The following is a 14,169-nucleotide window of genomic DNA, read 5'->3' as shown; positions in this document are numbered from 1 at the left end:
GCCGTTTGCATACTATGCATACTCTGTCTCTCTTCATATGTGTGTGTTTCTCTGGTGAAATTCAGTATGGTTCTGACAACAGTTTTAAGTCAATGGACAATCCTTAATGTGTGTGTGTGTGTGAGTGTGTGGTGGTGGTCAGAACCCTTGCCCCTGGAGGGGGCTCAGGGCTCAGTTTAAAGCTTACCTGAATAGTCCGGCCTGCACGTCCACGCCCTGTCCGGCCACCTTCCAGGCCGTTGGCTGGACATCGCCGTTGTCGCGGCCGGCCTCCGGCCCTACTTAGTCGCAGCCGCCGCCGTTGCCTTCCACGCGGTCGGCCTCCAGGACTGTTTTTTGGACTTTTGTGCTGTCGATCTTCGGGCCGGCCCCCTGCACCGCCCGGATTTGGACTGTTGTGCCGTCAGCCTCCGGGCCAGCCCCCTGAACTTTTTCTGAACTGTTTTCCTGGCCAGCCTCCGGATCCCCGTCACCTTGGTCGCCGCCATTACCGTGCGCACGGTTGGCCCCCTGAACTATTTCCGTGTCGCCGCCACTGCCTTCCGTATGGTCGGCCACCTAAACTGAACTGTGTTTGGGCCGCTTTCTTGGGCTCTGGTGTTTCCTGTGTCCTGCTTTTGTTTTCTGTTGCGAGCCCTCCATCCAGTTTCCCCCACCGCCCACCCTGGTTGGGTTGTTTTTTGTTTTGCTGTTCAGGTTTGGGCTGTCTGGGAGCCAGCCCTTTACTGTTAGGGTGTACAGGGGTACTGTTAGGGTGCCTGGGTCGTTGACCCAGGGTTTTTGAGTTTATTATATTATTTATCATTTCTAGTCTATGGTTTCTTTGTTAGAGTTCTGTCTTTTGGTTTATGTCTCTGTGTTATCCTTAGTTGCTGTATCCCATGTCGGCTATATCTCCGTGTCTGTGTCTGCCCTGGTCCAACGTCTCTGTTCCCTCTGTAGTACCTGCCTGTGAATCTGTGTCTGTCAGTTCAGTCTGTGTTATGTTTCCTGTTTTACTTTGAAAGTCCGTGTCTCATGTAAATGAATCTGGTTGTGCTTCCTTTGTCTCGTTAGGCCTGATTTGCCCCAGCTGTGTTTCCCTCCTGTTGCCCATTCCCTGATTGCACCCTTTGTGTATTTAAGCCCTGTGTTTAGTTTGTCTGTGTTGTGATCTACCGTTATCTAGCTGTGTGCCTGTCTGCGTAAGTGTATTTTGTATTCCTAATTTTGTTACCCTTTTGAGTTCACATTCTGCCTCTGAGTGTCTGCACATTGGATCCTCCTACTACCACTCCTGCCTGCACACAGTCGTTTCATGACAAATTCCTATGTACGTAGTTAGAGTGTACTTCTCGAATTCTGTAAAACATTCTTTTCAAAAGGAATACAAGACGGCCTGTTTTAGGATGTAAAAAAAGCCTCATAGCAGTGAAAGTTACCATATGGTTCCCTCACCATTGCTCGTAAAGACAAAAATAACTGCTTAACTGCACATTAATCTTTATTTAATATCTTTATTTACTTGAGACAAAAAAATTATGTATAGTCCAGTATTTACTTGACATGTCACACAACTACATTAGGAAAATAACACATATAACAAGATGTTATGATTTTTCTGGTTTACATTAATCTATCGTCATCGTATAATCTAACAGTATGAAAACATTTCCATCACTATTTCTCACCTTTTCAATGTACTGACTATATTAACTGATATCTTTGTAACATACATCATGAATGAAGGTACGATTATTCTAACTCAAAAAGTTTTAACTGGTAGTGTAAAGTGTTTGTCAGGTTCCCATTCTTCTTGGAATTTCTAATTTTGGACTCACTCATAAACCTGAATAAAGGTTCATTTTTGTTTAACCCTGTCTGTGGAGTCTGCTTTGGATTATTTCTCCTGTTTACTTTGACACACGTGTATCTAAGTGTCATAAGATGGAAAGGTAAGTACAGATATATCAAATTTTTACTTAAGTACAGTACTTAATTCATTTTGGAACAGAGAAAGTTCCTTTTCTGCTGGCAGTTTCTTATGCCGTAGGGTGAACTACCGTTCTTCTCGAGGACGCCACAGAGGCCCTCGGTTGGGCATTTTGGGATATCCTGATATTGCATTTCTTCTCCACCCACCCACAGCCACTCACCAGCCAGGTTACACAGGCCTGTCCATACCTGCCAACAGTAAACAAACAAAGTTACAGTAAGTACAGTTACGAGTCTCTCACCAACACAAACGCATGCAGAAAACTGCCCAACCTCATCAGTGGTAGCCTCTTTTGCGGTCTCTCGTGCAGTGGTGTAGTTATCTGGAGTGATCAGGGAGGCCAGGTCATAGCCGTGGTTTCTGCATGAAGAGGCTGGATCTTCTGTGACCACTCCATCCAGAGACCTGCAGTGTTCTAATGCCTCCTCCCATGTTTTATTCTCCTTCACCAGAATCAGCTTTTCCTCATAACATAGGAAATGTTTTTTGTCATCACACTTCTTGCGTTCCCATTTTCCGTCTTTTTTTCTGTTCACACAGTTTTCATTCTCTTTTGGTTCTGCAAGAAGTCAAAGTACAATAGACAAAAAAGACTGGGATGGATTTCAGACATGTTTTAAAGGTCTATTTTTATCTAGATTCATTATCAAATCATTTTACCAGTACAGTGTTTATGTGTCTAACAAACCCTCCTTGCTCAAGTTGCAGCTGAAACAGTTGGTTTGGGACATCATTAAACTCATTACAGTCAACACTGTGGTGGAAAACACTGCTCCACACTGTAAATCTGATCCTTTCTTACCAGTCAAATTGTTGAATGCTCAAAATGTCTCAAACTGATTTCAGGTCACAATGCAAATAAGTTTGGTATAATTACCAGTGAGTTTGATCTTGTAACATCTAAGGAGTAAAAAACATAGTATGAAAATTTACCACCACCATCCCATTGTGTGAAGATGGCTATTTCGTCTCCTCTGGACCATTTCCATGGACTTGTTGCATCCTCCCGGGACAAACCGATCCATCCAGAGTCCTGTAGAGCTTCATTCTCTTCTGCAGTTCTCACTCGGACCAAATCAGTGTGGTTCTTCCTGCAGAATGCTACTGCCTCTTCCCAGGTATACTCGTAAGGTTTATTATAAAACTTGATGTCCAGCAGATGTCCACACACGGGGAAAAGAATGAGCAGGAGGGCAATGTGCTTCGTCATTGTGTTTTTCACAGGAGAAAAGTGGACAAAAAGCCTGCACAGACAGGACACTGAACAGAAATTTTATAGTGAGGAAGAGCAGCGTCTGCCGTGTCCACATATCGCTCTACTGATGAATGTTGGGAACAATAAACTCTTCATTAAACACAACTCGAGTAAATTGCACAGATATAGGTGCTTGTGTGTTTAAAGAAATTAATAAAACATTTCAAATTTCAAGTGAAATGTCCTATTATTTAAAAAGAAAAGAACACAAAACAATAGAAATACTAATTTAAATGAATTATTGTAATGACATTTACAAAATAAGAGTGCGAGTGAGATCAAACTGAATAGTGAGATAACTTTTGTTTTTTGTTCTTCTTTGGGGGATCATACACTGTGTTCAGTGTCTGATCCCTTTGTCACGATCTTGGGTCATTTGACCCAGCGTATTGAGTTTTAGTTTATTTTGATGTTTAAAGAGCACTAACAGTGTAGACCAGTCTAAATGGATCTTTGATGACATAAATAGCATTTTGGTTATTTCAGGTGAATTCCTCTATAAACGGCTGTTTCAAAAATGTAGATGTGATAACTCTTTAGCAATTAAGTGTCATGATCTGCCTTGGTTCTCCCTGAATGCTGGGTTTTCTGCTAGTTTGTCTGTTTAGTTTAAAGTGTTTTCCCAGTTTTAGTTTATAATAAATAATTCCAGCAATAAAGCTGTGTTTTGAGTTTAGTTTGGATTTTGGGTCCATTCCTGCCTGCCTAACACAGCTGTTATGACACCAAGTACTTTCAGACACTACAGTGACTGTGGTCCAGTTTATACAGGAATACTTCTTTAATGAGCTGCCTTTTTAAATTTTTTTTATCTATACTTGTTCCTATATCTATGTGACAGTGTAATTAATCATGGTTTTCAATCAATGACATGAAAACAGGAGTTAAACCAAATCAGTTCTCTTTCAGTTGAGCTGTGTTTATTGTCACTTTGCTCACTACATATTTTGTCAGTTATAAATTTTACTACTATTTGCTGTCAGTCAGTGTAAAACATTACAACAAAATCAAAATCATACAAAGACGTAATGTGTTAACCTAAGTCTCAGATGGTTGTTTTAGTGAAATTGCTCTAAAATGACTAAAGAAAAATTAGAGAATGAGTTGTACATGCACACATGCTAGTCTCAGGAAGTTAAACTGCTTTTAATATACAGTTTCAGCAGATTAAAACTGAAATCAACCCAACTGATAAAGTCCACAACTTACGTGGCTATCACACTGTTTTCTCTTCATCTCTTTATAAATATTAGTCTCTGTCATTCATTCATCGGACCTGTTTGTACAGCAGCACTTACCTTGGTAGATGTTAGGGAAGCTTTTAAATTCACTCCGGTTATGATCCCTCTATATCAAGTCTGAAAAGACACCAGTGGTGATTCAGAGGTTCATGCAAAACCTGCCATCTATATCCCAACTAAACTGATGGATAGCTCTGGCGTGGCATCCCACAAGCCATTTAAATCAGAAGCAAAGCAGCATCATTCAAATTTACTGTTTCTGGATATTTACTTTACTTCTCATGTTGTGTAAACCACCACACCCTACTAACAGAAAGCTGTCAAAGGTGGGGATTTTTGTGTTTGAGTGATGTTGAAATCGCTAGAAAGACGACAGAAATTACTTAGAGAGACTTAGAGACTTTTTATTGTGCAGTTTCTTGCACAGAGAAATTGGGTAGCTGGACCACAAGGTGCAAAAGTAAAGAAGGGAAAACAAATATACAATGAGGGGAAAAAATAAATAAAAAGCAATATATATGTATACATATATGTGTGAGTGAACTATATACATGGTGTATGCGTAGGAAACATTGAAACAGAAACATTGTGGGGCTGCATACAAGGGCAGTTATTTTATTCTATTTATTGTATTATATAAGGGTGGAGTGGCGATGGTCATTTAGGGTGGGGATGGTGATTCCAATGAGACCAAAATATTGCACAACATATGCCTTAAAACATTTTTTTAAAAACTTTTGTTTTTTGTGTTTTAATATTTCTGTTTACATAATAATAATAATATATGCACAACAATTGTTTTATATATATTTATATATCCATCCATTCGCTTCTCCTTTTCAGGGTCGCGGGGGGCGCTGGAGCCTATCCCAGCTGTCATAGGGCGAGAGGCGGGGTACACCCTGGACAGATTGCCAGTCTGTCGCAGGGCCAACACACAGGGACAGACAACCATTCACGCTCACATTCACACCTAATGGCAATTTGGATTTTTCAATTAACCTATCCCCACAAGCTGCATGTCTTTGGACGGTGGGAGGAAGCCGGAGTACCCGGAGGCAACCCACACAAACACAGGGAGAACATGCAAACTCCACACAGAAAGACCCCGGCCTGATGTTGGAATTGAACTCAGGACCTTCTTGCTGTGCGGCAACAGTGATAAGCACCGTGCCACCGTGCTGCCTATATATATATATATACAGTGGGGCAAAAAAGTATTTAGTCAGCCACCGATTGTGCAAGTTCCCCCACTTAAAATGATGACAGAGGTCAGTAATTTGCACCAGAGGTACACTTCAACTGTGAGAGACAGAATGTGAAAAAAAAATCCATGAATTCACATGGTAGGATTTGTAAAGAATTTATTCGTAAATCAGGGTGGAAAATAAGTATTTGGTCACCTCAAACAAGGAAAATCCCTGGCTCTCACAGACCTGTAACGTCTTCTGTAAGAAGCTTTTCTGTCCCCCACTCGTTACCTATATGAATGGCACCTGTTTAACCTCATCATCTGTATAAAAGACACCTGTCCACAGCCTCAACCAGTCAGACTCCAAACTCCGCCATGGCCAAGACCAAAGAGCTTTCGAAGGACACCAGGAAAAGAATTGTAGACCTGCACCAGACTGGGAAGAGTGAATCTACAATAGGCAAGCAGCTTGGTGTGAAAAAATCAACTGTGGGAGCAATCATCAGAAAATGGAAGACATACAAGACCACTGATAATCTCCCTCGATCTGGGGCTCCACGCAAGATCTCATCCCGTGGGGTCAAAATGATCATGAGAACGGTGAGCAAAGATCCCAGAACCACACGGGGGGACCTGGTGAATGACCTGCAGAGAGCTGGGACCAAAGTAACAAAGGTCACCATCAGTAACACACTACAACGGCAGGGAATCAAATCCCGCAGTGCCAGACGTGTTCCGCTGCTGAAGCCAGTGCATGTCCAGGCCCGTCTGAAGTTTGCCAGAGAGCACATGGATGATACAGCAGAGGATTGGGAGAATGTCATGTGGTCAGATGAAACCAAAGTAGAACTTTTTGGTATAAACTCAACTCGTCGTGTTTGGAGGAAGAAGAATACTGAGTTGCATCCCAAGAACACCATACCTACTGTGAAGCATGGGGGTGGAAACATCATGCTATGGGGCTGTTTTTCTGCCAAGGGGACAGGACGACTGATCCGTGTTAAGGACAGAATGAATGGGGCCAAGTATCGTGAGATTTTGAGCCAAAACCTCCTTCCATCAGTGAGAACTTTGAAGATGAAACGAGGCTGGGTCTTCCAACATGACAATGATCCAAAACACACCGCCCGGGCAACAAAGGAGTGGCTCCGTAAGAAGCATTTGAAAGTCCTGGAGTGGCCTAGCCAGTCTCCAGACCTCAACCCCATAGAAAATCTGTGGCGGGAGTTGAAAGTCCGTGTTGCTCGGCGACAGCCCCAAAACATCACTGCTCTTGAGAAGATCTGCATGGAGGAATGGGCCAAAATACCAGCTACTGTGTGTGCAAACCTGGTAAAGACCTATAGTAAACGTTTGACCTCTGTTATTGCCAACAAAGGTTATGTTACAAAGTATTGAGTTGTATTTTTGTTATTGACCAAATACTTATTTTCCACCCTGATTTACGAATAAATTCTTTACAAATCCTACCATGTGAATTCATGGATTTTTTTTTCACATTCTGTCTCTCACAGTTGAAGTGTACCTCTGGTGCAAATTACTGACCTCTGTCATCATTTTAAGTGGGGGAACTTGCACAATCGGTGGCTGACTAAATACTTTTTTGCCCCACTGTATATATATATAAATATATATATATATATATATATATATATATATATATATTTATTTTTTTATTAGGGGTGCAACGATACACAAAATTCACGGTTCGGTTCGGTTCGATACTTTGGTGTCACGGTTCGATATTTTTTCGATACACAAAAAAATGTTGATGCCTTTTTATTAATTTGTCATTTATTAAATTTTCACGGCACATTCTGCACCACATCTCTGTCCGTTCATCATTTGTTTGAAGCCAGCTCACCTCCTGCAACCACTTTTCCGAGAATACGCGCTTCTTCTGTGGTTCGGACTCCTGACATTTCTTTGGAGGTGGAGGAACACCAAAGTAATTGCTTAAAGGAGCTTCTTCAACATCTTTAAGAGTTCTAAACAAAAATCTTATGTATGCAAACACGCGTTGCAACTTCTTATCTTGTGCGCGTTTTTTATTTTGACAGCGAATGCGCACCTGCGGACCACTTATGTGCACCCCTGGTTATATAGCTCGTCATATTGCAGCCACAGAAATTCTTTTGTCCATGAAACCATAAAGCTGCACTTTCTTTTTGCCTTATAGTCTGATTTGTCATAACTTTTCCGTTTTGTGGTAAGCTTTTCTTTGGCTGTCACGTCTTCACCCTGACCTGTCTTATTTGGCTCAGCAGAACTAAAATATATATCCTGCTGCTTTTACACACACACTCACATAACGCTCAGCGATTCTCTGCGCGATCAACCTCTCACATGTTTAAGCTTGCTGCGGGAGATTTCACTTGTCATGTTTGCATAGTAAGCTAACGATTGATAAGATGATGTCAGAGGAATTGGTGCGCAAATTATCATCACTCACCAATCAGTGCTGTCGCTCTCTATACACAGTTCGCGCGATTGCAAAGTGAAAGCAAAAAACAAGCGCAAATTCAAACGCGATTTCAATATGTCACATATTGACAGTGGCTCACCGATGCCAATGACATAATTACCCAGCTACATTTCCGAAAGAATGCAAAAGCATTGACATATATTTTTCCTTCCTACGATAGGCCGACGAGCAGAGCAGGGCAGCCTGACTGGAAAAATCGCTAGCCCCGGGACGTCGGGCTAGTGATTTTGCGAGCCCTGTATCTGATTGAGGAATCACTCATCTTTGGAAAAGAGAGTTTATTACAGAGAAATGTCTCTTTCCAAAATAAAAGCTATACTATACGCTTCTTCTGGGCTATATTCTCAGCAGCATATTAAACATATCAGGTCCCCATAAGGAGAATCATGTGCTAACGGCTGTCTAAATGACTCGGGTAACGTTTGTATGCGTGCTTGTTGTTTTTGTCTGCTTCCACTTGTCCTTGCACTAGGATGCTATCGGGTAAATGTGCAGTCATATTCGTTGTGTTCCCACTAGTGCTGTCAGCCTTAATCTGAAATGAGGTTAACGCCACAACACGGCAAATCTCTGTTAACGAGCTACCGCGGATTGCCCCGTGTGTGGGGCTGGACAGCGTCAACACATTAACGAGCTAACTGCGCTAACACACTAGTTCCCACTCATGTAATTGAGCATTGCGTGGCACATCTGACATACTGTTTTACTTTAGTCCATGACACGCTTACCTTCAGGGTCATACGTCACATGAAGACCAAAATAGTTCCAGACACCAGATCTGAATGAGGGTGGGGGAGGTTCAATTTGCCATGTTGCAACAAGCTTAACTTCTGTCTCGCTAGCTTGCCCTGCGCTCAGTGAATCTGTGTTCGACTACTCCGCCTAGGCTGCACTGTCGAGCGCAGATCCACTGACCGCTCAACACAGACAGCACCGTCAGAAGGAAAGTTGATAAAATAAATAAAAAATTTAGTATTGTTCGATACATATGCGTACCGAACCGAAAGCACTGTATCGAACGGTTCAATATCGATACGAGTATCGTTGCACCCCTAATATATATATATATATATATATATATATATATATATATAGATATAGATATAGATATAGATATAGATAGATATAGATGTAGATATATATATATATATATATATATATATATATATATATATATATATATATATATATATATAGATATAGATAGATATAGATGTAGATATATATATATAGAGAGAGAGAGAGAGAGATTAAAAAAACTTATCTTAGCCCAATCTCAGCCGTCATATTTTTTAAATAAAGAACTTTAAGAAAACTGTTAAATTTGTATGTGCAGATGGTATTTGGCAACATTAAAGAGATCCTAGCAGGCAAGGCATACATGGAACGCCATAACCAAGTGGCCGGCATAGTGTACAGGAACATCTGTGTCGAGTATAACCTGGAAGTCCCGAGGTCAAAATGGGAAATGCCCCCAAGGGTGGTGGAGAATGACCGAGCTAAGATCCTGTGGGACTTCCAGATACAGACGGACAAAATGGTGGTGGCTAACCAACCGGACATAGTGGTGGTAGACAAACAGAAGAAGACGGCCGTAGTGATCGATGTAGCGGTTCCGAATGACAGCAATGTCAGGAAGAAGGAACACGAGAAGCTGGAGAAATACCAAGGGCTCAGAGAAGAGCTCGAGAGGATGTGAAGGGTGAAGGTATCGGTGGTCCCAGTGGTAATCGGAGCACTAGGTGCGGTGACTCCCAAGCTAGGCGAGTGGCTCCAGCAGATCCCAGGAATAACATCGGAGATCTCTGTCCAGAAGAGCGCAGTCCTGGGAACAGCTAAGATACTGCGCAGGACCCTCAAGCTCCCAGGCCTCTGGTAGAGGACCCGAGCTTGAAGGATAAACCACCCGCAGGGGCGTCCTGGGTGTTTTTTATATATATAGATATATATGTATATATATATGTATATATATATATGTATATATATATATATATATATATACATATATATAAAGGTTGTAATCCTGGAAAAAGTGCAGGACGTCCTGCTAATTGTGGTTTACTAACTTTGCCTTTATTTGAAGCTATTTCATGGAAATACCAGTGATTACAGCAGCTTCAAGTAAAGGTAAAGTTAGTAAACCACAATTAGCAGGACATCTCGCACTTTGTCCATTCAAGGCTCACAACCTTTAACTGCCTCATTAATGTAATAGGTTTACCTTAGCTTATATACTGCTCAAAAGAAAGTATAGGACCAAGTCATTTAAACTTAGGTGATACTGATCTGGTCAGTTAAGTAGCAGAGGAGATTATTAATCAGTTTCAGCTGCTTTGGTGTTAATGAATTTAACAACAAGTGCACTAGAGGGGCAACAATGAGACAACCCCAAAAAACAGGAAAGGTTTTACAGGTGGAGGCCACATTTTTGACTCCTCATCTTTTCTTTCTTACTTTTCTTATTCGGTGGTGAAACCTGACTTGCTACGTGGTGTAGCTAGCCACCACGTAGCACATCATTATATACCAGCTATCCCAACTTCATTAACCCTACAGACATCACTACTGTTTAGTTTTCTGTCTTCATTTATGCTGGAAGTGATAGCAGAGCTGTATTTTTGAATTTTTTCAGAAATCCCTCAGTCAGAACATGGTATATTATGTTTAGGTGGAAACTAGTGAGCTAACTTCCTGCTAACTTCTAACTCTAAAACTTTTAACTTTTAGAAATTTATAAGTTTCTAACTTATAAAATTTCATAAATTCTGTTCTCATGAACTCCTGGATTTCAAACTTAATTCTTGCACCTGGTAGAGCAGCCACACTGATCATTTTATTAAAGATGAAAGGATTTAGACAGTTTTTAACTCTCAGCGATGCCACAGTATTCATTTGACTTTGGGACATGAAGTGGAGTTTGGACTTGGAAACAGCTAATGATGTTAGACTTAAAGACCGCATAAGCCAGTTTGAATGTTAAGCTGACATGATTCAAATCCGTCCATGCCTCAGTGTCACTGTATACGGTAGACATGTTTTTTTCTCCATTAACTTTGGTTTATTATTCAACCAAATTAGTTTATTTCCCTTTGTGTGTTTGTATGTGACGAAAGAAAGCTTCATCTCAACATTAACAATGATTATTCACTAGTCTGTGAGTTTACTCGGTTGCCTGGCTACATTAGTATAACAGCATGTTAGAGTACTCATCATTCTTTACTAACTTAATTTTCACTCTTACCTACAGTAAACATGTTATGTAATTTAGCCTAAAATGACTTGACAAAAACATGATATGTCAAGTGTATGTCAAGCAGCCTTAGCAGCGCAACCAAACTTGAAAACACAAGGCGGGACAAACAATCCCATTGGTTGGACTGCATTTGTATCCAGGTCAAAGAATAACCTTTGAGAAACAAAAATAAATAAATAACACAAATAATGCAATTCCATACAAAATAATTTGGATTTTTTCTTTAGAGTCTCTCTCCAATCATAAGTGTTTTTAACTGAACAGAATAAAACACCTTTAATAATAATTACAATAAACAGTCTCTAATTGCATCTCTTTGCCACTGGGCTACACTTACATACAATAAACATGTTATGTAATTTAGCCTAAAATGACTTGACAAAAACATGATATGTTAAGTATGTTCAAAGATGGATTCCACTTTTGCTGTGATTTCCTAAATGCAAATGTAGCAGAATGAATATTATATGTTCTGGTTGATCCCACTTTTAGTCAGATGCATTAGGGGGGCACTAGTATAAATAGTAGCGGCCATCTGAGCATCCTCGGATCGCATACCTGTTGTTATCTCCTTTCGGTCACCTGACTTCCAGTGCTGCCTCAGCCTGAATTGGAAGTACTCGTGTTGATTGTTGTTCATGTTACAGAGATCACCCGTGGATTCCCTTCCTGAAGCCCCCATCGTGGCTGGTATGTGTTGATTTGGTGGCGCATGTGTACATTATTTCAATCGGTGATAAACCAATGTTGTTTATAGGTCATAGCTGCAGAAGCCTCCTATGAGCCACTCTGTTAATAAATCGAGTGACACAGTTTAACTGGAGGTGTGGGCCTTAGTGGGCGTCCAGTAGCTTTACAGCAGGGTCGCTACGGCTTTTCTACCCTACGCTAACAGACGTACTGCTGCTTTGCCTTTCCCCGTCTGTTTCCATTTGCAAGGGTTCTTTTTCCCTGTTGCTGCCAGCCTCTTAAGAATGGACATCGGCGTGGACAGCGACTACATACATGCCGGCTACGGGAGTCCGCTGGCGTGCATGTTGACTGACTTAATGATTAAATTAGAATAGTCGGGCGGACGGCAATTTGGAATAATACGGTGAGTACATGTGCTCCAGATTTAAGGTTTTATTTAGTTTGTATGTCTGGATCTCTTTTTTTGGAATATATTATAATTTTCTTTGTTTCTTTTATTCAGATGCGGAGGGCCCGACGTGGAGGAGACTGGGGTGCCTTGGTGGTGGGATCCTTTGAGTATTACACACCTGTGTTTTTTGTTCATTAGTGTGAGCCTGTGACAGTGTGCTGCACTTGTGTATCGGTGAGTTTTCCGGTTTTTTGAATTGTTTCTGTGTGTGGCATTCCTGTCCCTCCACTGGTAACCCCCGGCTCTGAATACTTTTTAGAATATTTGTATATTGATATGTATGCTTGTGCTTTTATATGCTGTTTTAAATAATTATTAATAAATTGTCAGCCTGTTTTATCATTGAACCACGTCTCTGTATTGAGTATAACGAACCTAAGTGCCTTCCTGGTGATTAGTATCATCTTGATCCAGTACTCTCTGGGTGAAATTCCCAGGGTGGCGTTGGCTGTTAAACTGGGAAGAGTATTTATTCCGTCCCCACCTCCTGCTGCCACACAAATGTATGAGTGCAGCATCATTACTTCTTGGAGGTGTTATAAGAGAATAAGTTATAGAAAACACTGAAGTTAAATCACAGACAGAGAATGAAGCACAAAGCTCAATCATGCACATACCCTTCTGAGACAGTATTCTGGAAAAGGTATAAAATGTCACTCTGTGTGTGTGTGTGTGTGTTTGTGTTTTATGTGTACAGATTTTATTTAATTATTACTCATGATATAACATTGTCCAGACATGCCCTGTAAGGACATGAGGAGGAAACGGTGACAAAAGGAGCTATGTGAGGCTGCTAAAGGCAGTGGATCCCTCCCCATCTGGATTAAAAAGAGCACAGGTAACAATAACACACGTACCAGTTGTTGCATTGCAGACTTATTCAAGTATAAAAACAATAATAAACACAATTGCAGTGTTATAGTTCTATAACATGTTTCTATCATTGCTTTATTATGGATTAGTTGCAAGAGTTGTTAAGTGTGGATAATTAAATAATAGATTGATGCAATAGCAAATTGGGCGTTTTTCTGAGATGGACAGCAAGTGGAGAATGATAGCTCAGATGAGGAGACCGAAGTAGAAAGAGAGACAAAGAGTGAGTCACAGGCAGAGCCTAGTTCAACACAGCCCTGCCCTCTAGCACTATCAGCAGCAGGAGCAGCAGTAACCCCTCAACAGCAACATTGTACCCATCAGGTAAAACATAGGGTACAAAGATAGTCAAACATGGTGGTGGAATGGCGTTGTTTGCATGACTGCTGCTGATACTAGGGAGCTACAGTTACTTGAGGTAACCATGAATGCCAACTTGTACTGTGACATACTCAAGCAGAGCATGATCACCTCCCTTCGGAAACTGGGCCACAGGACATTGTTCCAACATGATAACAATCCCAAACACACCTCCAAAAAGACCATTCCTTGCTAAACAAACTGAGGGTAAAGGTACTTGACTGCCAAATCATGTCTCCAGACTTAAACCCTATTGAGCATCTGTGGGGCATCCTCAAATTGAAGGTGGAAGAGCAAAAAGTCTCTAACATCCACCAGCTCTATGATGTCATCATGAAGGAATGGAAGAGAATTCCAGTGGCAACCTCTGAAGCTCTAGCGAACTCCATGC

General features: G+C 41.1%; 1 protein-coding gene across 2 annotated transcripts; it reads right to left on the bottom strand.

Moving 5' to 3' along the window:
• Positions 1-1,974: 1,974 nt before the first annotated feature.
• LOC148096048 (macrophage mannose receptor 1-like) lies at positions 1,975-3,185 on the bottom strand. 2 transcript variants are annotated; one of them, XM_087836691.1, is made up of 3 exons: positions 2,909-3,185; positions 2,248-2,534; positions 1,975-2,163 (listed from the first exon to the last, which is right to left on the bottom strand). In XM_087836691.1, exons 1-3 carry the CDS (start codon positions 3,183-3,185, stop codon positions 1,975-1,977), a joined length of 753 nt encoding a protein of 250 aa, XP_087692817.1. The 2 variants fall into 2 exon arrangements, with proteins under 2 accessions (XP_087692817.1, XP_087692818.1); XM_087836692.1 differs by having other exon boundaries at positions 2,912-3,185.
• Between the last annotated feature and the right edge of the window lie 10,984 nt (positions 3,186-14,169).

Source organism: Neolamprologus brichardi, chromosome 23 (genome assembly GCF_056152115.1).
Source record: "Neolamprologus brichardi isolate AB-2024 chromosome 23, ASM5615211v1, whole genome shotgun sequence".
NCBI classification, from domain to species: Eukaryota; Metazoa; Chordata; class Actinopteri; order Cichliformes; family Cichlidae; genus Neolamprologus; species Neolamprologus brichardi.
Note: the sequence above shows the minus strand (reverse complement) of the source record. Positions and strands in the feature narration are given on the sequence as shown.

Bases quoted from the DNA above. Each gene is read 5' to 3' on its own strand.
- LOC148096048 (XM_087836691.1), bottom strand. From the start codon at position 3,185: ATGACGAAGCACATTGCCCTCCTGCTCATTCTTTTCCCCGTGTGTGGA. The intron at 2,535-2,908 runs GTAAATTTTCAT...GACTTCTTGCAG, and splicing joins CACACAATGGGATGGTGGTG to AACCAAAAGAGAATGAAAAC. The intron at 2,164-2,247 runs GTTGGGCAGTTT...TACTGTTGGCAG, and splicing joins AAGAGGCTACCACTGATGAG to GTATGGACAGGCCTGTGTAA.